Source organism: Rattus norvegicus, chromosome 7 (assembly GCF_036323735.1).
Source record: "Rattus norvegicus strain BN/NHsdMcwi chromosome 7, GRCr8, whole genome shotgun sequence".
In the NCBI taxonomy this organism is placed as follows: Eukaryota; Metazoa; Chordata; class Mammalia; order Rodentia; family Muridae; genus Rattus; species Rattus norvegicus.
The window spans coordinates 116,027,111-116,049,184 of record NC_086025.1 but is presented as its reverse complement, the minus strand read 5'-3'; the positions used below and the strand labels follow the sequence as shown (position 1 = coordinate 116,049,184).

Below are 22,074 nucleotides of genomic sequence, written 5' to 3'. Positions count from 1 at the left end.
TCCACTGAATAGCAACCACATACAGTTCTCTGACTTTACATCCAGGGTTCCCAGCACGGTGCTCATTACCCAGGGGATCCTCAGAAAAGGGTAACAACAGCAGCTAAATTAAGTTTATCAGCCCCAGAATAGCCCCAGAAGATGGGGGGTCCAACTGTTCATCCTGGTTAGACATCGGCCTGAATGAATCCCTATTCTCTTACACTGAGGCTCCTCTCTGGCATAAAGTCTCTTGTGTCTCATGAGTGGGAGTTAGCAGGGTGTTGGAGAAACACAGAAGCGAGCGTGGGATCTGCCATTCTCCTGCTCCTGGTGGCCCTAGACCAGGCTTACTGTGATAGGATTGTGGCCACCAGGCACTGGAGTGGCGGCTGCAGCCAGAGGAAGGGGAGGGGAAACTCCAGGTGAGCTTGAGGAGGTCAGGAAAGACTTGACATTGTCAAATGGCCTGGCCAGCCTGGAGGTGAGTTCTTGGAGACCTTGGCCAAGCTACTTGACCACTCTCCATCTCCTTTCCCACCCTGCTGAGGTATTCAGCAGCTTTCCGTGCAAACCACTTGCTAGCTATGGCAGAAGGTCATGTTTGGTACCGCTGATACCCTCAATGTCACTGTGAGACCCTAGACCTGCATAGTGAGTGGTACAGCTTAGTGCTCACTTCGCAGGGTGGGATCACCCTGTCCCCTGCCCAGTGGAGTTCTAAGGGCCCAGCATTTCTCCCTCAACACCCTCTCCTCTGTGCCTCGGGTTTAGAAACCTCATGGTCTGAGGTCTCATTGGGGTCTTCCCAGACCTCCTGCAGGTGACAGAGTCAGTCTGTACACACCCTCAGCAGAGCCGAGGCTGGGCCAGGTCTAGTCTCCTCTCTGACACTGCGTGTCAGCATAGGGCCTGTCCCAGATGAAGGTTGCAGGTCCAGGAGGGAATGGCTTTGATTTAGCATCCCGTGGGGACTCTTGACGTGGGCCACGGGGGGCATCCTGGTTCACTGGTCTATTTGACGGGTCGCCATACTCGGTGACTTTGCTTTAGGTGCTGTGGCCTTGCAGGGTGCTTGGAAGTGGTTGACTTGGTTGGGTAGCTGCTCCTATCCTGCCTGAAAATGGTGTGTTCTCTAGTAGAGAAAGGAAGGACAAATCCTAGGCTGTCTACTGCTGCTGAGTCCACAAAGGTGGCCTCCATTATGTAGGCGGAGTCTCACCAAGTCAGGGTGGGCAAAAGCCTGCATTTAAAATTCATATGGCCTTTAACTAACCAAGCTCCCTTCTTTGACCTTTTTGTGCCAAGGGGCCTGGGGACCAGAGGACAGTGGCTTTTCTCACAGACTCAATTCTAGGAGCTTGTCCCTAGGGGCACGAACTCAGAAAGAACCATCCCTCCACTTTCAGGACCCAGCTGAGCCCATCTAGGGCAGGTTAGGCTGGGCCAAGCAAGGACCTTAAGAGGATCCTGGGAGGTGACAAGGTAAGAACAGCTAAGGATATCAAAGACAGCAGAGTAGGTGGGGAGTCCAGGAGGAGGGGAAGCCACAGAGACAGGGTTTGTAGGTCAAGAGTCAAGACCAGAGAGAGAGAGAGAGAGAGAGAGAGAGAGAGAGAGAGAGAGTGTCACAGAGCAGCATCGTTCTTCTGACACCAACAGAGGCAGCCTACAAAGCTATGGCCAGGGAAAAAGAAAAGAGTAGGCCCCGCTGGACACTGAGGGAGTGGTGGGCAGCAACTGAGAGTGCAGGATGCCGGGTGAATGGAGACTGAGGAACCAGGATGAGAGCTCTACTTGTTAAGGACAGGTCTCCTGAAGCTCAGGCTGCCCTTAAACTTGTTCTGTAGTCAGGGATGACTTTGAACTCATGACCCTCCTGCCTTTACTGCCCACTGCCTTTACTGCCCAGCTACGTTCTACCACACCTGGTTTATGCCATGCTGGGGATTGAACCCGGGGCTTCACGCATGCAAGGCAAACACTCTGCCAGCTGAGCTATATCTCCAACCCCGGGCTTGTATTCTAAAAGGAGGCCGAAGGGAAGAAGTCCGATGAATTGCTAATGCTGGGGAGGTTTTAGGTGGCCCAGGTCTACTGGTTGGAACTCCGTGGTATTCTCTCGTCTTCTTTTTAAAATGCGATGACATTTTCTGTCTACTGTGAAAGCTCCCAGAGTCATGCCTGTTTTATAGCCACCCCGCCCCCACCCCCTGCTTTCTCCAATTTCTTGCAGACCCTGATGCCCTGCTCATCCTAGCAAACCTTTTTCTCTCACCACCTTCTCTTCCGTGCCCCGACACAGTGCCCTGTGGGGAAACTTCTAGACGCTTTTACTCGAGAGAGCTTTCTTGTGCTTGAAACCCTCCTGCCCGCCCCTCCCCCACCAGGCTGCCTCCCACTCTCTTCTTCCTTCAAAGTTCAGCCTGGTAAAGAGATGGGAAAGAAAGACATCAGAATGTTCGCAGCTGCTCTGTCAGGGTGGCGAACTGCAGACAGGCCCGCCTTTCTTCTTGATCCTTCCCTGTGGTTTCCAGAATCTCTATGGTGATCCGGTGAACTGGTTTCACTTTTATGGAGGGAGGAGGTGGGGAGAAACCTGAAGAATTCTAATTCAGAAAACAATGACCCAGTCCAAAGGATCTCTCCCCAGAAAGCTCTTGTCCCCTCTAAGGACAAGAAGAGGCCTGTCCTCTGGGTTTCTATACTCTCAGAGACTTCCCCTCTATTGTTTCTAGCTGTGTCTTTCATCCCCCTTCCTAGGACCCTTGGGGGTCCTCACGCCACATCACCCATCCCCATTCAAGGACGAGCTGAGCTCTGTCACTATCTCAACCCACCCTAGTACCCTGTGAGGGTACAGATGTGTGGAAAGGGAGACCCTGAATCCCCGGCCAACTGGGGTCTCGCTCACTAGCTAGCCAGTAAAGGGGGTCAAAGCAAGAACACTCCGGTGAACACTTGTGAACTTCAACCAGGCTGAACCTTCCACAAAGCTCATTTGGTTTGTGTCTCCATGTGGCTCTCCTGCGCTCTGGGGTCTGGGGTCTAGAACCGTGAGAATGAGATGAAGCCAAGCTGTGGGAAGGGCGTGAAGCCAAGCCACATCTGTGTGCAGCTGTGATTCAGAGGTGTTGAACAACATGACAGCCCATCCTGAGCGTGCCATTTGGAGAACATTAGCACTAAAAACTCCGTAAGACACTCGCCGTTCAAAGGTCGCCTTCCAACGCCCGCGCCAGCCACTTGGCGACTGCTTGCCTTGTCATGAATGGCTTGCTGGCTGCCCTGAGGTGCCCTAAGATTCACACTCTGGTACACGGCTGGGACTCAGGGACAAACCGGCAGCCAGCAGTCTGCGTCTTCCTGAGGACCCTTTAAAGAGTCGTAGCTATCAGAGCTGCAAGAACAGATCGGAGGGCAACCCCCAGGCCTCCTATAAAGACCGTGGGAACGGCTTTCTTTTGGAGCCTGAAATCAAAGTGTTTTCCTTTAAAATCGACCTGAGTCAGGGCGGATCCCTTTGATCAGCACGCCTGGGCCCTTACCACTCGCTCAGTGCTGTGGGAAGGATTGAGTTGCAAGCAGGGCTGGGAGCCAGCCAAGGCTCAGAAGGGGCTGCTGGATTCTGGAGAGCTCACTACCGAGGTCAGGCAGCTGGAGCAGAGTTGGGGTGAGACCGGTGAGGTGAGACTCTAAGCTTTTATTCTCTGCACCTCCAGTAGGCATTCTGCAAAGTTATTCCTCTCATCCGCTTCCTCCTTAAAGAGCCACCGGAGGACTTTTGGTTAGCATTGTCATAAGACTGTGGAGGGTTCATGGGTTCACTTCCTGTAGAGCTGTAGGGTCTCCCTGAGCTGACAGTAGCAGCCCGCCCCATGCTTGTAGGATCCAGGTCAGTGCTTTCCTTTCAGCTGCTCCACCTTGTCTGCCCTGTCTGATTGTTTGATAACCCACATTTAGGGAAGTGACCTCTAATCTTTCAGCTCCCTTTAAAGATAGTCTCTGTCTTTCTTTCCTTCTTTCTTTCCTTCCTCTCTCTCTCTCTCTCTCTCTCTCTCTCTCTCTCTTTCTTTTTCTTTCATCAAGATAGGGTTTCTCTGTGTAACAGAACCCTAGCAGTCCTGGAACTGGCTTTGTAGACCAGGCTGGCCTCAAACTCACAAAGATCCGCCTGCCCCCGTCTCCCATGTGCTGGGATTAAAGGTGTGTACCACCACCTAAGAATGTCTCTTTCATTTGAGGTTTGCTTGCTCAGATATTTTAGAAACCAGCATAATTGGGAGCGTGGGGGAGGGGAAGGAGGCGAGACTCAGGCAGACAGAGTACAGTACCATCTTAACTTCATAGCCCTGCTTCTTGGGCAAACCTCATCTTGTCTCCCGAGCCTTCGTTACTTTGTCTGTGAAAGCAGACTCTGCCCGAGAGACAGCAGCTTCTGTTATCGCCCTGTATCCAGAAGCATAGCTCAGAAAGGGGGCCTGGATGTGAAGAGGGTTCCTCCAAAAGCAGGGACTATAGGCCACAGAAACCCTAAGTCAGAAGCTGCATGTTTTAGGGTGACCCTGTCTGAACCCAGTTGAGAATAACTGAAACCCGGCCACACGCAGAGGCCCAACTCCGTGTGAAATGTGTCCTCCATGGTCTGTCCTTTATAAATTGCCTGTCTTGACCCTGTGAATTCATTTCAGATGCCTTCCTGGGCCTCCTCAGAAAGGATCAAGGATCAGGGCTAGAATGAGCCTATGAGTCTCTGGAAAAGCCAGAAGGGAGGGTACCCCTGTTCATGGGGAAATGGTCAGAGTGGGGTTTAACTAGCCACACCAAGAAAGACTGTCAGAATGGGTGCCTACGCTCTTGGATGAGGTTCTCTGATTACAAATTGTTCCCCATCATGGACCTAGCACAGAGGTCCCTGGTGTCTCCACCCAGCCCTGACGTCAGATAAAGTCGCCACAGAGTCAGAAGAACCTGAAAGGGAAGGAATCAGGTACCGGAGGTGATAGGCTGCGTCCTTCCCAACCAGGAGACTGAAAACAGGCAGGGATGAGGAGGATCAGGAGACAGCTGTGGAGAGACTACCTTTCCAGGGAGCCCCTCACAAAAACCACACACCCAGCTGGATGCCTCCAGGCCTGGCCACCAGTTGACACTCCAAGGTGACACCCACCCCAGTGGCAAAACTGGGTCAGGACAGGTCCTCTCCTTCCCCTTGCTCTGCTGTGGTTGTGTCTGCAGGAGTATTCCTTCCCACCATAGCCCCGGGGACTGGTGTTGCCCTTTTCCCCTGCTGGAGAGGAGCTACTGAAGCTCAGAGAAGCGAAGCTGTTCGAGGCTGCATAGCTTTTAAGCAGCAGAGCCAGGAATCAAGTCTGGCTGTTGCCTCTCGGTCCTGGGCATCCCACCCCCATTTGCGGTTCTTCCCTGTCTCAAAAAACCAGGACGGAAGGAAGGAACGAAGGAAAGAAGGAAGGAAGGAAAGGAGGGAGGGAGGGAGGGAGAGAGGAAGGAAGGAAGGAAGAAAGGAAGGAAGGAAGGAAGGAAGGAAGGAAGGAAGGAAGGAAGGAAGGAAGAGTTTCAGTGGGGAAGATGGTTGCCACTAAGCCTGATGGCCCGAGTTTGATTCTTGGGATCTGCATGGTAGAAAAAGAGAACAGACTCAAGTTATTCTCTGACCGCCAAACTCATAGTAGAGAACACACACACACACACACACACACACACACACACACACACACACACTCATACATGTACACACTCACACACACATACATGTATACCACACACATACACACATATGCACACATGCTAAATAATTACATGTTAAATGAAAAGAAAGGGGGGTTATATGAGCTCAAATCTGTAGGAGTCATGAACAGTGGTGTTGTAGTTAGGCACAGGAGAGGGAAGGGTAGGCAGTGTTCATGGAGTAGCCAGGCTCAAAAGCCATCAGCCACTAAAGGCAGTCTGTCAGATTCCAGCAGCAGCAATCACGTTGGCACAGTCCAGGCACGGACAAGTGATTACGTGCCCTTTGGCTCGTGTCACTCACAGGACAGTGTGGCCAGACAGGGAGCTGTTCACGACATTTCTCATGGGAGACAAACGGAGTGAAAGCAGGGGGCTGGGCATCCACAAGGTGGTCCAGGCCTTGGGGTGTTAATACCCCAACAAAGGAGAAACAAGAGAGACTCCATCCTCAGGCCAGTCACTCGTCTGCCGTGCACTTAGATTGCCCCTGGCTCTTGGCTGTTTCCTGACAGTTGTCATTGCTTATGACATAGAAGGGGCTTCGTCTTCTCTCCTCCTTTAGACACAACACAACACTTTCATCAGGGCCCGAGGTTCCCACTCCCAAGTCTCTGTGGAATTTTTATTGTCCTAACCCTTTACCCTTAAAATAGTAAATTCCACAAGGCTGTAGAACAACAGGTATCTATTTTTGTAGATGTTTCCAAAATTGTAAAGATCGGGTTAATTACACTGGCAGATTCCATCACTTTCTAGAAGGGGGTCTTGAGTGGGGGTAATTTTTAAAGACTGGGTATCTTCCAGCCAGGAGAAATGGGAAGGTGTCTTTGTCACGTTGCCAGTGCACCTACCTCCCCTAGCCTGAGAGAGGCCTCAACTCTGGAGAACCAAAAGGTCCCAGGGGAGGAGGCGTGACCACTTTCCAGGTCTCTTGGTTGCACTACAACCTTCAGCCTTCACTCTGGAAACCCTGGGGAAACCAGCCAGGCTCTGCTTACTCTGGCAGGCTAACAGGGGCCTAGTGAGAGCCCATTGGGAGGATCAGGTCCTGGGAGCCCCTGAGGAACCAAGTCTAGGATCTCAGGAATTGGCCATAGGAAGAAATAGAGGCCACAGGAAGGGGGAACAGGTAGAGGGGCTCTGAATAGAGAACTCCCCGGGTAAGGGGCACCATGGGCGGGGGAGTTCACAGACAGGCCCCAGAGAGGGTGTGTGTAGTTACAAGGAGACACTGACTGAGCAGCTAGAGAAGGGTGGAACGGGCTGTGTGACAGATGAGCCGCTGGCAGGGTGGGTGTGCTCTTAATCATTTGGAGTTCACTCCATCCTCTGGCTTCATATGCTTTCCAGTCCCTCTGGAACCCCGGGAGATCATGCCACAGCACCTGTCCCCACCTCCTCTCCCCAGCTGTCTTTATTAGGGTTTTCCTGCTGTCAACAGACACCATGACCAAGGCAACGCTTATAAGGGACAACATTTAACTGGGGCTGGCTTACAGTTCAGAGGTTCAGTCTGTTATCTTCAAGGTAGGAGAGCATGACAGTATCCAGGCAGGCATGGGTTGAAGGAACTGAGAGTTCTACATCTTCATCCAAAGGCAGACAGGAGAAGACTGACTTCCTAACTTGGTTAGGAAGAGGGTCTCCTTGCCCACCTCTACAATGACACGCTTCCTCCAACAAGGCCACACCCACTCCAACAAAGCCACACCTCCTAATAGCGCCCCTCCCTGAGGCAAGCACATTCAAACCACCACACAAGTCACTCAGACCACCCCTATCCTGAATCAAGGCTTCTTAATGACAAATCCTGTTGTGCCAGTATTATATGGTGTACACACTCTAGACAAACCACATATGCTCTGCAGCAGAGGTGAAAGAGTAAGAGGACAGTGCCTGCCCCAGGGAAACTCAGAACAGGGACTGCTTGCTAGGAAAAGGACCTGGCAGAGCTCCTCAGTCAATACTCCAAAGTGACCATCGTCCCACTCTGACAGTGATCAGGGCCCTATTGGTACCCCCAGTTCTTTAGGGGATGGAGTGTTTCTTACAGGTTCAACAGCAAATTCAAAATATCAGCTTCTTCAAAGCTGTAAGGATTTTACCGGAAAATCCACCCCCTCCCCCTGCTCTGGAGTCTTTCAGGAGGCCCTGCCTCCCCTGAAGGCCCTCCTCCCCCACCCCCAGGGGAAAGCTGAAGAGGCCAGACAAGACCCTCCTGGCTCTAGGCCAGCCCACACCACAGGCAGGAGGCCCACAGCTCGGTTTCCTCAGCAAAATAAATCTTGAGACTCTCTAAGCGTCTCAAAATGCACGATCTTCTCCCGATTAACAAGCCGGCCTTCGTGTTCTTGGCTGCTTGCTGCCGACCTCAATTTAAAAACTGTCTGCTGTTTTAGCTGCTGGAGAGGCAGGGCCCCGGGAAGCATGGAATATTGAAGCTGAGAGCCCCGGGCTGCCAAAGTCGGGGGTGGTGGCTGCTGACCCTGCTCCAATTATGAACAGCATCCCAGAAGCCTGCGGGAGGCCTAGCCAGGCCAGCCTGCTGTGTTTGGGGATCTTTAGACTGGTTTTGGATGAATATGGGATATCGGGGATGGCTTCGGTGGAACTGGCCTGGTGACGGGTGTTGAACACTGAGAAGCCACATATTAGCAGGTCTGTGTGGTGGGAGGACTGCTCCCTGTGGAGCGGTTTGTCATACACACCACATAGAGACTTGACAAAGTTCTCAGAGGCCTGATTCCTGGAATAGCCTGTCTCTGCCCCCTGGTCAGTCTCCCCTGGCTGGTAGAGCGGTGGGAAGACCTGCTCCCTCTGTCCCTGGCCAGGAAGTGTTTGGGACACTTTTCTTTGCTTCTTCACTAGCTTTTGGCTCCTTAGGCCTCTATGTGTAACAAATGGGGCTGCCCTTTGTCCTGTAGGAAGGAGAAGGGTTAGGAGCACAGACTCTGAGGTTCCCTCAGCCTTGGGTGTTTCTCTGCTTTACCCCCTTCCTCTGAAGAATCTGACCCAGTGGTTGTCCTTCGTGACTCTCAGTCTTCCTCCATCAAGGCTCTTGCCTGGTTGCCTTGTGTTGGGGAAATGGAGTCTCTTTGATGAATCGCGATGTGCAGTAAAACATGCAGGAGGCACACGTGGGGTGAGGAAACGTCCATCGAGCTGTCGCTTGACCCTGTTGCCCCCCCCCCACAGGAGGGATAACAGTGACCCATACCGGCCTTCCTATCAGGGTCTTGCTGGCAAACACGGATATGTCCTTTAGCTGCAAAATCCACAACTTCCTAGGAACCGAGATCTTCATGTTCACCGTTAGCTTCTTTTACATGGATATCCATGGCGAGAAAAGCTCGGAGAAGCCAATTGCCTGCCAACCCAGGCCTGGCATGGAGAACCAGACCATGGATTGCATGGTTCAACTCAGCCTGCCAAATGCATCAGCCACAGGCACTTACTACTGCAGAGTCAAAGGACATGTGACAAGTCAGAGCGACGGCATCTTCATTCTGGTCAGAGGTAAGGCCTCCTCTCACATCCTTCCAGGCAGAAGGAATGTGAAGCCACCAGCTGAGCCACCAGCCATCCCCCTGTCTTATCTTCCAGCTTTGCAAACAGAGCAGAAGCATCCCATCTTTCGGGCATGCCAGGCACCTGCCTTGGTGTTAAAAGGGAAGGGGCCCAGAATGAGGATCTTCCTCTAGCTGCCTTGGACAAGTGACTTGCAAGAGGTCACTCAGACCTCTGGTGCCAGATCCGTTAGCAGTGCAGGCAAGGGTTAGGCATGCACACACCGTGGACTTGAGGGTATCCTTGCCTGAGTGAGCATTTGCTTTGCATTGTTCGGAAAATGACTTCTAGCTCTGATTCTCAGTGGTATGAGACCCCCCCCACCCCCCAATGATAAGAGCAAGCTGTGGTCTAAGCCTTGGCTCCTTCTCTACCCTCTTCTGTGAGTCTCACTGGAAAGGGCTGGGGACTCCGGAATCCCTCAGACCCAGGTTCAAATTCCTGTCTTAGTGCTTGCCTGGATGTGAACTTGGGCCTGATTTTCATGTCAGTACTCTGCCCATTACAGACTTGAGCAATGTTGGACCGGAGAGACTGTAAGGGCTGCAGCCTGGTGATGGGAGGCACTGTCTAAGTAACTAATCTGGGCCCACGAGTGGGTCATTCTCTGTGCATTTCTGCCAGCTAGATAGAGGCAGGGAAGAAGGGTGGAGGGGGAGCTCAGGAGGAGGGGAGGCTTGCCCTTTGTCTACCCCTGGTGTGACTTTCCTTGTAAGCCAGTGTAAGCCTGTCTCCCTCGACCCACACAAGACATGCTCACATAACCATTATCTCAGATACAGGGGAGGAAGGCCCCAAAGATGATATGACTCACACGGGATCCCCTAGGCAGCCCTCAGTGATGCCAGCTCACTGGGGCAGGGCCACTAAAGGAGCAAGTAACCCCACCCTTGTCCTTAGAGAACCAGGGCTGTCAACATATAGAGGAGTGAAGCCAAAGCCCTGAACGGAGTCAGAGGGTCCTTGACAAACTCAGGAGTTGTAGAGTTAGAAATGGGTCAAAAGTAATGTGAGGTTTTGGGGCTGGGGGCTGGTGGGTCAGGTAGGCGTCCATTCCTCCTGGGAAACTCACCCTCTGCTCTCTGCTGTCATCCTTCTCAGACACAGGGTACCAGCCACCTTCATTCAAGGTCCAGGAGGCTCTGCTGCTTAGCTTTACCGGCCTGCTCAGTGTCCTGGGTGTGCTGGGCACGGCGCTGCTGTTCTGGAAGAAGGTGAGGATCACATGGACATATAACATATTGTGTTGAGTCTCCCCACGCCCATACTATGGAACTGGGGAGGCTTCTGGGACCAGAGGCTGCTCCTGTCACATCCTAGACCCTGGGGAGGATGCTCCATCAGCCCACAGACCCTCTTTGACCCTACTGAAAGAAATGGGGGCTCTTTAGACTCTTCTGAGTTGCTCGTTCCTCTAAGAATCTGGGAGAAGCTGGGTGGTAGTGGTGTACACTTCCATTCAATGCTGGGAGGCAGAGGCAGGCGGATCTCTGAGTTTGAGGCCAGCCCGGTCTACAGAGCCATTTTCAGGGCAGCCAGAGAAACCCTGTTTTCAAAAACCAAAAACCAAAAAAAAATGTGGGAGAAGACACAGGCTCTCATGCTGTTCCCAGACAGAGCCCTACCCAGATATCCAGCAACGTATAGTGAAAGAGACTAAGAGATGCTGTGTGCCCAGCCCACCCACACATCTCCTGTGTTCCCTTCCATAGATCTATGAAGACATTTCCTCTCAACTCACAGCCCCATAGAGGGAAGCTCAGAGATGCTACGATCTGCCCATGGCCATATAGAAAGCACACGACAGAGTATAAGAGTTGGGGGGCCTTATGAAGGGGACAGTTTGCTCCAGCTCTTTGCCTGGCTGTTTTCTGTTCATGGTGGCTGCCTGGGAGAGCTGACTCCCCACTGGGGTACCCCTCATTCTCACCCTCTCTCAGTGGTCTCTCGGCTCATACTTCTTCCCTGTGGCAGCCACAGCCTGTGCTCTCGGATTCTGTACATAGTTGGTACTCAGTAAATCTGCTGAAGGAAGTGTAATTTGCAGGGTCCTTTCATGGGTTTTAGTAAACACATGGATTAACTTCTTAAGTGGACCTTAGCTGATACCTACTATGCACCAGGCATTATATTAAAGGTTAGGAGGAACCCAAGGGAAACAGGAAGACTAAAATCTCAAGATAGCCTGCTTGGAGGTAAGTGGGGGCCGGGGAAGGGGCTTGAGAGCGCAATCTCGGGGTTAGGCTTGTATTCTAAGTCTGCCCCTTACCAGCTCTACAAGATTGGATAGGGTAATCAATTCCTCCCTGCCTCCGTTCCTCAACTGAGATCTCTCCCACGGAGATTTCAAGATTACAAGCACAGGCAATTCCCAGCATCCTGTCTGTGGAGAAAAGGGGTGATGGTGGGATGCGAGGGTAGGCTTCAGTTCCTTTGAGCACCAGGACAGCTACTCTCCTGAGAGGGTGAAGATCTTCTGTCGTGGAAACAGGTGTGACAACTCCACCTGCATGGCGCCGGTGGTGGTGGTCCTGGCAGTTCCTGGACGATTTTCTCAGAGCCCTGTGTGCACCTGTGTGACTGCTCTGCCCTGGGGCTTACATTTTCATACATTGATGAGCTGCCAGGCCCCTTCCCAAGCTCTGGACCTCCCTGTAGTGAGCGTGGTGACTAAAGATGTACGGGGCTGATGGTATCTTCACCTCCTGTGTCCAAAAAAACCCACTCTGCAGGCCTGTAAGCCTCCTGCATATGAAGGTGGATGAGAGCAAATCTGACCATTTCCAGCACCCCTGGGCTCAGGATTAAGTCCTAGCTAGAGTTGTGCTTGGCTTGTCCACTTGTTTCCACGTCTAATCCTTCAGCCTTTCCAAGGTCCGGTCCGTTCTCCCCCACCCCGCCTGAGCCCCATGACCCTACTCAGGCTCCTTGCTTGCCTCCCCCCAGTCTATTATACAACCCCTGGCTTCTACATTTCTGCTGTCTCCCCACCTGAGTGCACCCCACCCCCCAACCCCCAGGACAAGGGACTGGTCTCTGGTGCCTGACACGTAGTAGGTGCTGGTGGAAGGAATTATGGGATATGTACATGCTGATTCCTGAAGGACGAATAGGAGCTAACTAGGGCACAAGAAGGGCAAGGTGACAACATGTCATGGCTACCATTCCAAGGAGGTCTAGCAGGCTTCTTGGCCAGCTGCTGGCAGTATACAGAGAGCTAGGTCTCAGCCCAGACCTGCTGACCTTCATTGCATCCTACAGGGGAGAGGGAGCATGGGTAACAGAGTTAGGCACTGTGGGAGAAACTGCCCTAGCTGGCGTACTCATCTGATAATCACAACCTTAAAGGGCTCATTTGGGCTGCTTGGGATCAGGATCCTAAGGTCAACAGAGCTGGCTCCAAGGGACGGAGAGCATCCCCAACCCCCTCATCAAAACCAACCGAGTTTTCAACAGTGCTCCTCCTCTGCCCCTATAGGAGTCCCACCTCAGCTTAGGCGTCCTGGCTGGCTGTCTGGACAGGGATGGGAGAGCCTTTGACCTCCTCCCCACTGTCCGCAAGCTTCAGTTCACCTTGCACCTGCATATAAAGGTGGATGAGAGCAAATCTGACCATTTCCATCTCTGGTGGCTCCCACTGTTCTCCAGTCCCCTACCAGTAAAGAAACCTGTGTCATTTGGTATTCTGTGGCCTTGTCCTTGCCTGTATCCCTTCCTCCCCACTGCTCTCTTTCCTCTCCCTCCTTCCTCCTCCTCCTGTGCATACCCCTAACAATCTGCAGCCCCCTGTGGCTTTGAGCTTTTTCCTGAGGCCAACAGTGTAGCTCACCTCTCTGAGCTCTCAGGGGCAACCACAGCAGGCCATAGGATCTTCAGTGCCATCCAGGCCCAGCACGGAGGAAGACAGGCACCACAGCCCACAGGTGCCTCATACCAAGACCTGTGTTTTTCCAGCTTTGTCTCCAACACTTACCCAGGTAGCCTCCAAATAGCCACTGCCTGTAACCTGTCCTTCAGCTTCCGTGGCATCTGCACAAGCAGGCTCAGAAAGGAAGGGTCCAGGACCCTAGCCATCTTGACTAGAAGGAGGTACCAATGTACCCTGAGGGTCCTAGAGGCCTGACTGTGATGGTGTCTTCGGGAACAGACAGTGAGTGCAAGGAGTTACCAAACCAGTGTTTCCTCTACGGGGAGCCTCTTACTGGCTTGACAGGCCTCAGTTTCCCTCTCTGTTAAATGGTAAATCCGTGACAGTTGACGAGGACAGGGTTCTTTCTGAATCATAAACCACACACAGATGGCAGCCCCTGTCTGTACGAGGCCTGCAAATTATCACAAAATAGAAGACAACAACCTAGGTAGCACCAGGGTGGGTTGGTATCTTAATGTACACAGACGAAGGTTCAAGTCCCCCCCTCTGCCCCCAACCGTCAGTTATGGGCTGTGTGGTCTCAGCCAACCTCTGCCCTCTCGGGGTTCATGTGCAGAGCAGAGGTGACCTGGGAGCCCTTGTCGGGGAGCAGGAACAACAAGGCACGTCTCCCCGCCTGGCTCCGTGTTCAGAGATGTACAACGCTGAGACTGGGGGTGGCGCCGGCTTCTGCCTGCGAGTTAAGTAGCTCTTGAGTGCTAATCTGGGAGTAAATGGGCTGGGATTGGCAGGTGGCCAGGGTTTTTAATTAGCTCCTGCCCTGAGATGAGACCGTTGTTGCTCCACTGTTGGCAGTGTGGTGCCTGCGATGAGGGGGCCGTCCAGACCGCCTCCCTCTGACTGTCGCCCCAGCCCTGCGCTTTTCCAGCGGGGTGACCCAGCGCTCTCCAATTCCACTTGCCTTTTGCTTCAGCCTCGGGGAGCTTCCCAAAGTCGGCTCGGTTCAGGCATCCTACCTAGAGCCCTCTATGCTTCCTGCTGTCCACACCGCCCTGCCTGTCAATCCTGCCCATCAGGGCGTTTAGCCTTAGGTTGACCTCTCCTGAAGTTCCTCAGTCCTGCCTGCCTCCTGTGCTTCTGTCTGGAGCCCTCTCCCCTGTTTGTGCTGAACACAGGCCGGTCCTCATCCTTCCCCACCCCTATCTCTCGCCAGAGTCCCTGCGTGCAGGAGGCTCTGCTGTGGTAAAGCTGCTACCTATACATTGCCCCTTCTCCTGCACACTTTAGGTTCAGGAGGGCAGGAATGTGTCCACCTTTTCACATGGTCCAGGCAACAGAGGGTGTTCAGCAAATCTGAGGTGGACGACAGAGGGTTTCAGAATGCCATCAGGTGGTTCCCCTTTGTCCCCTCCTTGAAGCTTTGCGGTCGTCTTGCCAAGGGGAGCTATTGCTGAAGACGTTGCAGCTAGAGGGAAACATCTTCCTCCAGGATGCACAGTCAGCGAGGGGCTGGCTGGCATCCACTCGGGGCCCACCCACCATTTGGCTTTAGGTCCAGGCCCAGTCTCCCCAGAGTCAGACACTCTGCCTGTGACAATGGCTCTCGTGCATCTTCTTCAGCTTCCTTTAGCTTCAGGCTCCTCTCCCTGGAGAGGGTGGGTGGCAAGTGTTGAGTGATTAACTTTTGTGTGGCCCCATGACAATTGACAATGCTTCCCGCCTGATGGAGTGTGTAAGGGGAGGGAGAAGGGAGAGCTATTTCTTCGCAGCCTTGACAGCCCTGGCTCCCTTCTCCCCACAGAAACAGATAGCGGTTCTGGGCAAGCACACTGCTAAGACATGCCCTAGTCCCAAACCCACCATCGGAACCACAAAGCCTCCAGCAGAATCCATCTACACGGTGAGTCCCGGGTCCTTCTACCTCTCTCAGACTTGACCCAGGGCCTGACTGGCTGTAGGGTATTTCAGTGCCTCAAATTCCTAATCTGCAAAATGGACATGGTGATTCTACAGATTAGATATCTGTCTGTCTCTGTCTCTGTCTCTGTCTCTGTCTCTGTCTCTCTGTCTCTGTCTCTCTGTCTCTGTCTCTCTGTTTCTCTCTCTGTCTCTCTCTGTCTCTGTCCTTCTCTGTCTCTCTCTGTCTCTCTCTGTCTCTCTCTGTCTCTCTGTCTTTCTCTGTCTCTCTCTGTCTCTCTCTGTGTCTGTCTCTCTCTCTTTCTCTGTATGTGTTGTTGTTGTTCCTTGTTCCTTTTTTTTTTTCCAGACTGGATTTCTCTGTGTCTGGCTGTCCCAGAACTCACTTTGAAGACCAGGCTGACCTTGAACTCAGAGATCTGTCTGCCTCTGCCTCCCAAGTGCTGGGATGAAATGGGTACGCCACCGACATCCAACCAAATTAGATATTGCTACCAAGGTGAAAGGAGAGCCAGTGTGTGTGGGCCCCTTCAGGAACATGAGGCAGCCACGCAAACACTGGCAAAGATGAAGAGACTTCCTTCATCTGACCAGATTATCCCCTCACCCTCTTCCGATATCTGTTGCACAAGCAACACTGAAGCAGTAACAGCAAAAGCCACGAAAAGAGGAAAGGGCCAGGCGCCGTGCCACACCCTTGGGTTTTCGCTAGTCCACCCACTCCCTTCCGTATTTACTCCTCCAGTCACAGCGGCACTCCACACGGGACTGCATGTGTCACGTGCTGTGTGTGTCACATGTATTTCCCCTACCCCACTGTTCTCAGTTACAGGGAAGGGCCTAAGGAGGCTGTGCCTGCCTGGACCCCTGGACAGGGGACTTTCCCTGTGTGCTGTGTTGCTTACAGACTTGTGAGAAGTGTACCTTCAGTGTAGAGAAAGTGAAGGGTTTGCCCCCACTGTCAGCCATGGCCACCGGGCGCCCGGCCTGTTGGGTAGCCAAGTACATAGTTTGAAGGTGCTCACCAGTTTGTCCTTGTCCCCAGGACCTTGATGTACATGTGAGACCTGGTCACAAACCCCCACCCAGAGCATGATCAGAATTAGGCTATGTTCACCGAGGGTGGGGTGGGGACAGCATTGACAGCTCTAAGAATGGGACAGTTCTCAAAGGGCCCTCAGTTTCTCCTCCCCGGGGACTTCCCACCAGCTGTCGCAGCGTATGCCGCCCTGACTCCCCCACATCCTCTCTCCCTTCCCAGCAACTCAACGCTGTGAGAGATGATGGTGTTAGCTGCTACACGTGAAAATCGATCTCTCTCTTTCAATCAATCTCTCCCTCCCCCTCTCTCTATCCCTCCCTCCCTCCCCTCTCTAGTTCTCTCTCTTCTGGGAATAAAATCCAAGGTCTTGTGCGTGCTAGGCAAGAAGGAAGTGCTGTTCGTTCCACTGAGAAGTAGCCTCAGTCCTTACACTGCTTTCATTTTGAGGTTTTTGTTTTGACACCTTTTGCCAGGCTGGCCTTGAACTCCTGACCCTCTTGTCTCCACCTCCAGAATGCTGGAATTGCTAGCTTGAGCTTTCTGTCCAACTGTACTTCAAAAATGTTAGAATTGCACAACCCAAAGAGAAAAGGTTTATTTGATTTTGATATACTTGAGTGTTTTGCCTGTGTCTTTGTCTGTGCTCCCCTGTGTGCCTGGTGACCAAGGAAGAAGGTACCAGATTCTATAGAACCGAAGTTACAGAGCTGCCATGTGGGTGCTGAGAATCAAACCCAGGTCCTCTGAAAGAGCTGACCGTGCTCTTAATTTAACCGCTGAGCCATCCCTCCAGCCTAGATTTTTTTCTCATGCTAAGATATCTCCAAGGCATTTTCCTTCTCAAACAGTATCCTTCTAGCAGTTTTTTTGTTTTGTTTTGTTTTGTTTTGTTTTGTTTTTTGAATGGAGAAGACTCTCTTTTACCTAGGTCATCTTTCTGGTCTGTGGTTAGCACCTTCTAGGATTTGGACTGACGTCCTGAGTGTTGCAAAGAGAGCCAACTTCATCCAGGGTCACAGGGCAGCTGGCTCTAGGGTCTTAGGACCAGAAAGAAGGTATGGAAAGACACTAATCACAGAAATTCACCAAGTCTTTGAGATATGACTCCATTAGTGTGGCCGGGAGTGGTGGCCCCCATAACTCAGCACTCAGGAGGTAGAGGCAGGCAGATCTCTGTGAGTTCAAGGCCAACCTGGTCTACAGAGCAAGTTCCGGGATAGCCAGGGCTACACAGAGAAAGCCTGTCTTGAAAATAAAAGTTGTGTGTGTGTTTGGGGGTGGAAGAGTCTACCATTGTGAACTGGACCTGGGCAAAGAAGAGGTCATTAGCAAAAGCAATGGTGGGGTTGGGGATTTAGCTCAGTGGTAGAGCGCTTGCCTAGGAAGCGTAAGGCCCTGGGTTCGGTCCCCAGCTCCGAAAAAAAGAACCAAAAAAAAAAAAAAAAAAGCAATGGTAATGTCAGGAGCCATCTGTTGTGTGCCTACTATGTGCTGGTGATTGATAGGACATCAGTCCTCTTGGTAGAGATTTAAGGGACAGGTGCTGTCTTCATTTTCTGATAGTCTATTCCAACATACATTGGTATTACACAGGATGGCCAGCAGAATTCCCTCACTAACTGATGGTTTCTCTGTGAATTCCTTTGAAGTTACAATGACCCCTACCGTGTCCATCAGATGAGTAGTAGAAGTTTTATTTCCCGTTCCAACCCTCCTACCTTTAGCCTTTGGCTACTGCCTATGGTCTCCAGGGTGATGAGGATGGGTCAGGGTCATCCCTGTCTTCTCCCAGCTCCAGAGAGGATTTCTGCTTGGTCTTCCTTTCATTTGCTTTATATAATAGACTTTTCTGCTCTTTATGGTTTCTTTAAATTTTCATTAATTTGTTTAGCATGAGTGTGTGTGCGTGTGTGTGTGTGTGTGTGTGTGTGTGTGTGTGTGTGACAGAACAATTTATTTGCAAGAATTTGTCTTCTTTTTCCACAGTGTGGGACTTGGGCTTGAACTCACGTCTTCAGATTTGGCAGCAAGTGTCATTATTTTACCTTCACTATTTATCCTTCACTTTTTCTTTGCTTCCTTCCTTCTTTCTTCTTGAGGTTTTTCAAGACAGGGTTTCTCTGTATAGCCTTAGCCATCCTATCCTAGAACTCACTCTGTAGACCAGGTTGACCTTGAACTCACAGAGATCCCCCTGCCTCTGCCTCCTGAGTGCTGGGATTAAAGGCGTGTACCACCATGCATGACCTTCCTCTTTTCTAACAGGAGAATTTAAGTCTACGACTACCCTCTAAGTGGCTTTAAGTGCCGTCTAAGATGTGCGTTTGGACCACGGGCAGTCAAACCCAGGCCCTTTCACATACTTGCTCTCTACCTCTGAGCTCTCCCCCATTATCCCCAGTCCCCCTTAAGGCTTTTTCATATTTTGGAGTGAGCTATGTAGCCCAGGCTGGCCTTGAACACCTGATCTTCACGCCTCTGCCTCTTAAGTGCTGGAATCGCCAGTACACCTAACCATTCCCCTAAAAAATGCTGTTCTGCTGCACTTTCATCGTCTTTCGGCGTGAACTTCCCACAGAAAATTCTTTTTTTTTTGTTTGTTTGCTTTGTTCTTTAGAGACAGGGTTTCTCTGTATAGCCCCAGCTGCCCTGGAACTTGCTCTGTAGACCAGGCTGGCCTTGAACTCACAGACATCCTCCTGCCTCTGCCTCCTGAGTGCTAGGATTACAGGTATGGGTCTCTCCCCTGACTCCACCGAGAATTCTTAGTTGTCTTGCTAGTGTTCTGTTTTGTTTTTTGCTAATTTGCTTAATAAAAAAAAAAGCCTATTTGTGGGGCCCGGAGAGATGGCAGCTAAGAGCACTGGCTGCTCTTCCAGAGGACCTGGGGTCAGAGGACAGCGCCCGCATGGCCGCTTCACTGCCATTCCATTTCCAGAGGGTCAGGCACCCTCACACTGACATGCATGCAGGCAAAATACCAAGGCACATAAAAAATCTTTTAAAAATATATTTATTTTTGTACTGGAGAGGGCGTGTACACGCCACAGCGTGCGTTTGGGGAGGGCAAGGGAAAACTTATGGAAGTTGGATCTCTCCTACTCTGTGGCTTTGGGGTCTGACTGAGCTCCTTGGGCTTGGTGGCAGACTCTGTACTTCCTCTCCTCGGCCGTCTCACCGGGCCCTTGATTTATTTATTTATTTTCTTTTTTTTCCGATTTATTTTTGATGCCTGTTATTTTATAATGTTCCTTACCTCTAACTAAGTCTATTATGAGTTTGTACATATGTTCTGACTTTTCTACTCTGAACGCCGCTGAGACTTCCTGTGAGTTTCTCCTGATGCCCCTGGAAAGCTTCTACGCACTCCTGGCAGGCGAGGGTTCTATCCGTGTCCAAGAGAGCCAGTTTGCTGATCACCTTGCTAAATTATTCCATACCCTTATTGGTCCCTATTGATTTTCCTTGTCTTATCAATTGTTATAAGAAGTGAGTTATGTGCCGGGAGATTGTGGGTTCATGTATTTCTCCTCTCAACTGTGTCAGCCTTGCTGTCTTTCAAATGCAAAAGGTCTCACACATTATGACATCAGAGAGGCTGTGCCACTCCGACTTTGCATTTAGGAACCTGACCTACTAGGAGTACTTAGAGTGGGTCAGAAGCAAAGCCTTGTGTTTGTTTGGTTTTAGACGGGGCGCCACCGTGTCAACTCACGCTGCTCTGGGACTTGCTGAGTCCTGGTTCTGTGATGATTAATACGGGGCTAGTCATACAGTGCTGTGTTTGCAGCTCCCAGCACACTATGGTACCCTCTGCCTTAAATTCCTCATCCTGAACTGTGTCTGCTCCAGCTGCCCTCCCGTCTCTACAGATGACAGAACGCTCTAGGGTGCCTTTTCTTTTTTTTTTTTTTTTTTGGTTCTTTTTTTCGGAGCTGGGGACCGAACCCAGGGCCTTGCGCTTCCTAGGTAAGCGCTCTACCACTGAGCTAAATCCCCAGCCCCTAGGGTGCCTTTTCTTGATGCTTCTTCTATTTTTTATTATTTTGCATTTAAAAAAAAAACTGTGCTTGTGGGCACCCGCGTAGACCGCCTGTATATGGGAATGTGAACTGAAATGTGTCAGAGCATGTGTGTGGCGGTTAGAGGTCAGAGATCAGAGGTCAGAGGATCACCGCATGCACTGTGTTTGAGTTCTACCTTAGTTGAGGCAGGGACTCCTTGAGTTCATTGCTGCACTCTCTAAGGCTAATGGCCTGTGAGCTCCTGGAAGCTTCCAGGGATTCTCCTGTCTCTGCTTGTCATCCCGCCAGAGCAGGGCTGGATTTACAGACTATGCACTAGCCACGCCTGCTTTTACATGGTTTCTAGAGATTTGAACTCAGGTCTGTGCCCCACAAGTGCTTTCCTTACCCACTACCGAGCTGCCCACCCTCCCCTCTCCTTTGTGACTGTCACCTTTCTGTTCGTCTGTCTGTCTGCCTTCACAGAGCTTCTGTCCTCAGTCATGTGATTATATCCAGCGGACAGTTCTGGGTCCTTGGGTCCCTTGATGAGCAGCTTCTGATGATAGCACTGAGTGTCCCCTCCTCCTTGATTCTAGAACATTCTATTCTCTCTTGGTCCTCTCCTGACTCACTGCCAAACCTATTCAGTCCCAATTGACTGTTTTCTCTTCTGGAACTATGGAACCCTAATCTCCAAATGTTGGTATAGACATTGGGGCTCAGTCCTGGAACCCTGGTCCTCTTTTTATCTACAGTATCCAACCCCAGCAATCTCACTGGAAGTGTTCTGAACACCACTCATGTCTGGACCAGCCTCAGCATATGTCTCAGACATCAGTAGCCTTGACCCAGCTCCACCAGGAAGTCTCAACCACACTTCTCAACTCTCAAATTCCAACTCTTCAGGCACTGGGTGCTTCCTCCTTACATCTGCACCCTGGGGATGCTGGCTGTCCCCTCCCTTACTCGGGCTAGACACGTGAATATGTTCTTTCTGTCCTCACTTACCTGCCTTAGCTATTGCTGTAATGAAACACCCATGACCAAACACAAGCTGTGGAGGAAAAAGTTTATTTGACTTTTTCATCCACATTCTTAGTCCTTCGCTGGAAGAAGTCGGGGCAGAAGCTTACCCGGGGCTGGAACCTGGAGGCAGGAGCTGATGCAGAGGTCATGGAGGGATGCTGCTTGCTGGCTTGCTCCTCATGGCTTGCTCAGCCTGCTTTCTTGTAGAACCCAGAACCACCAGCTCAGGGATGGCCCGGCCGACAGTGGTCTGGGTCTTCCCCTGTCAATCACTAATTAAGAAAATATCTCTGGGGACATTTTCTCAGTTGAAGTTCCCTCTTTTCAGATGATTCTAGCTCCTGTCAAGTTGACATAAGACTACACAACATATCACCCAATACCATGCACTGGCTGGCCTTGTTTTAGGCATATTTAGTTTTCCCTGGTTCAGCCTCTCCTGTCTCTTGTTGGTGGTGGTCTGTTGCTCTCTTCAGGGACCCGTGTTCATCCTTGTCTGTCTTCTGCCTGGCAGCAACCAGAGCCAGCGCATTAAACCGTTGAGAGATCACCCTCTGCTTAGTACCTTGGTGACTTGGGGGCTAATGAGCAGCAGTCTTACTGAGAAACCCAAGATGAGGAAAGGAGCGGGACTCCTGGGAGTCGTCACGCTGGGTGCCGGGCCTGTGAAGGAAGAGGAAGGAGGACACCATGGAATTACCCTGAGCAGGATGAGGTTGCTCAAGTCCCAGTCCCTTCCTCTTCCTGAAAGGGGAGGAGAAAAATGATCTTTCTTTCCTTTCTTTCTTTCTTTCTTTCTTTCTTTCTTTCTTTCTTTCTTTCTTCCTTTCTTTCTCTTTCCTTTTTTCTTCCCTCCCTTTCTTTCTTCCTTCCTTTCTTTCTTCCTTCCTTTCTTTCTTTCTTTCTTTCTTTCT

The 22,074-nt window shown here is 51.4% G+C and overlaps 1 protein-coding gene across 6 annotated transcripts in view; it reads left to right on the top strand.

Annotated features, from left to right (window-relative positions):
- The window catches only part of Nfam1 (NFAT activating protein with ITAM motif 1), a 36,246-nt gene that overhangs the window by 6,444 nt on the left and 7,728 nt on the right, over positions 1 to 22,074 (top strand). For 2 of the 6 annotated variants that reach the window (XM_006242142.5, XM_006242140.5), the window contains exons 2-4: positions 8,926 to 9,246; positions 10,399 to 10,511; positions 14,970 to 15,068. In XM_006242142.5, coding sequence (XP_006242204.1) covers positions 8,926 to 9,246; positions 10,399 to 10,511; positions 14,970 to 15,068 — 533 coding nt within the window. Of the gene's footprint in view, positions 1 to 8,925; positions 9,247 to 10,398; positions 10,512 to 11,009; positions 11,338 to 14,969; positions 15,069 to 22,074 lie in introns of those variants that run through there. The other 4 variants (XM_063264693.1, XM_039080307.2, XM_039080306.2 and 1 more) reach the window with 3 other exon arrangements.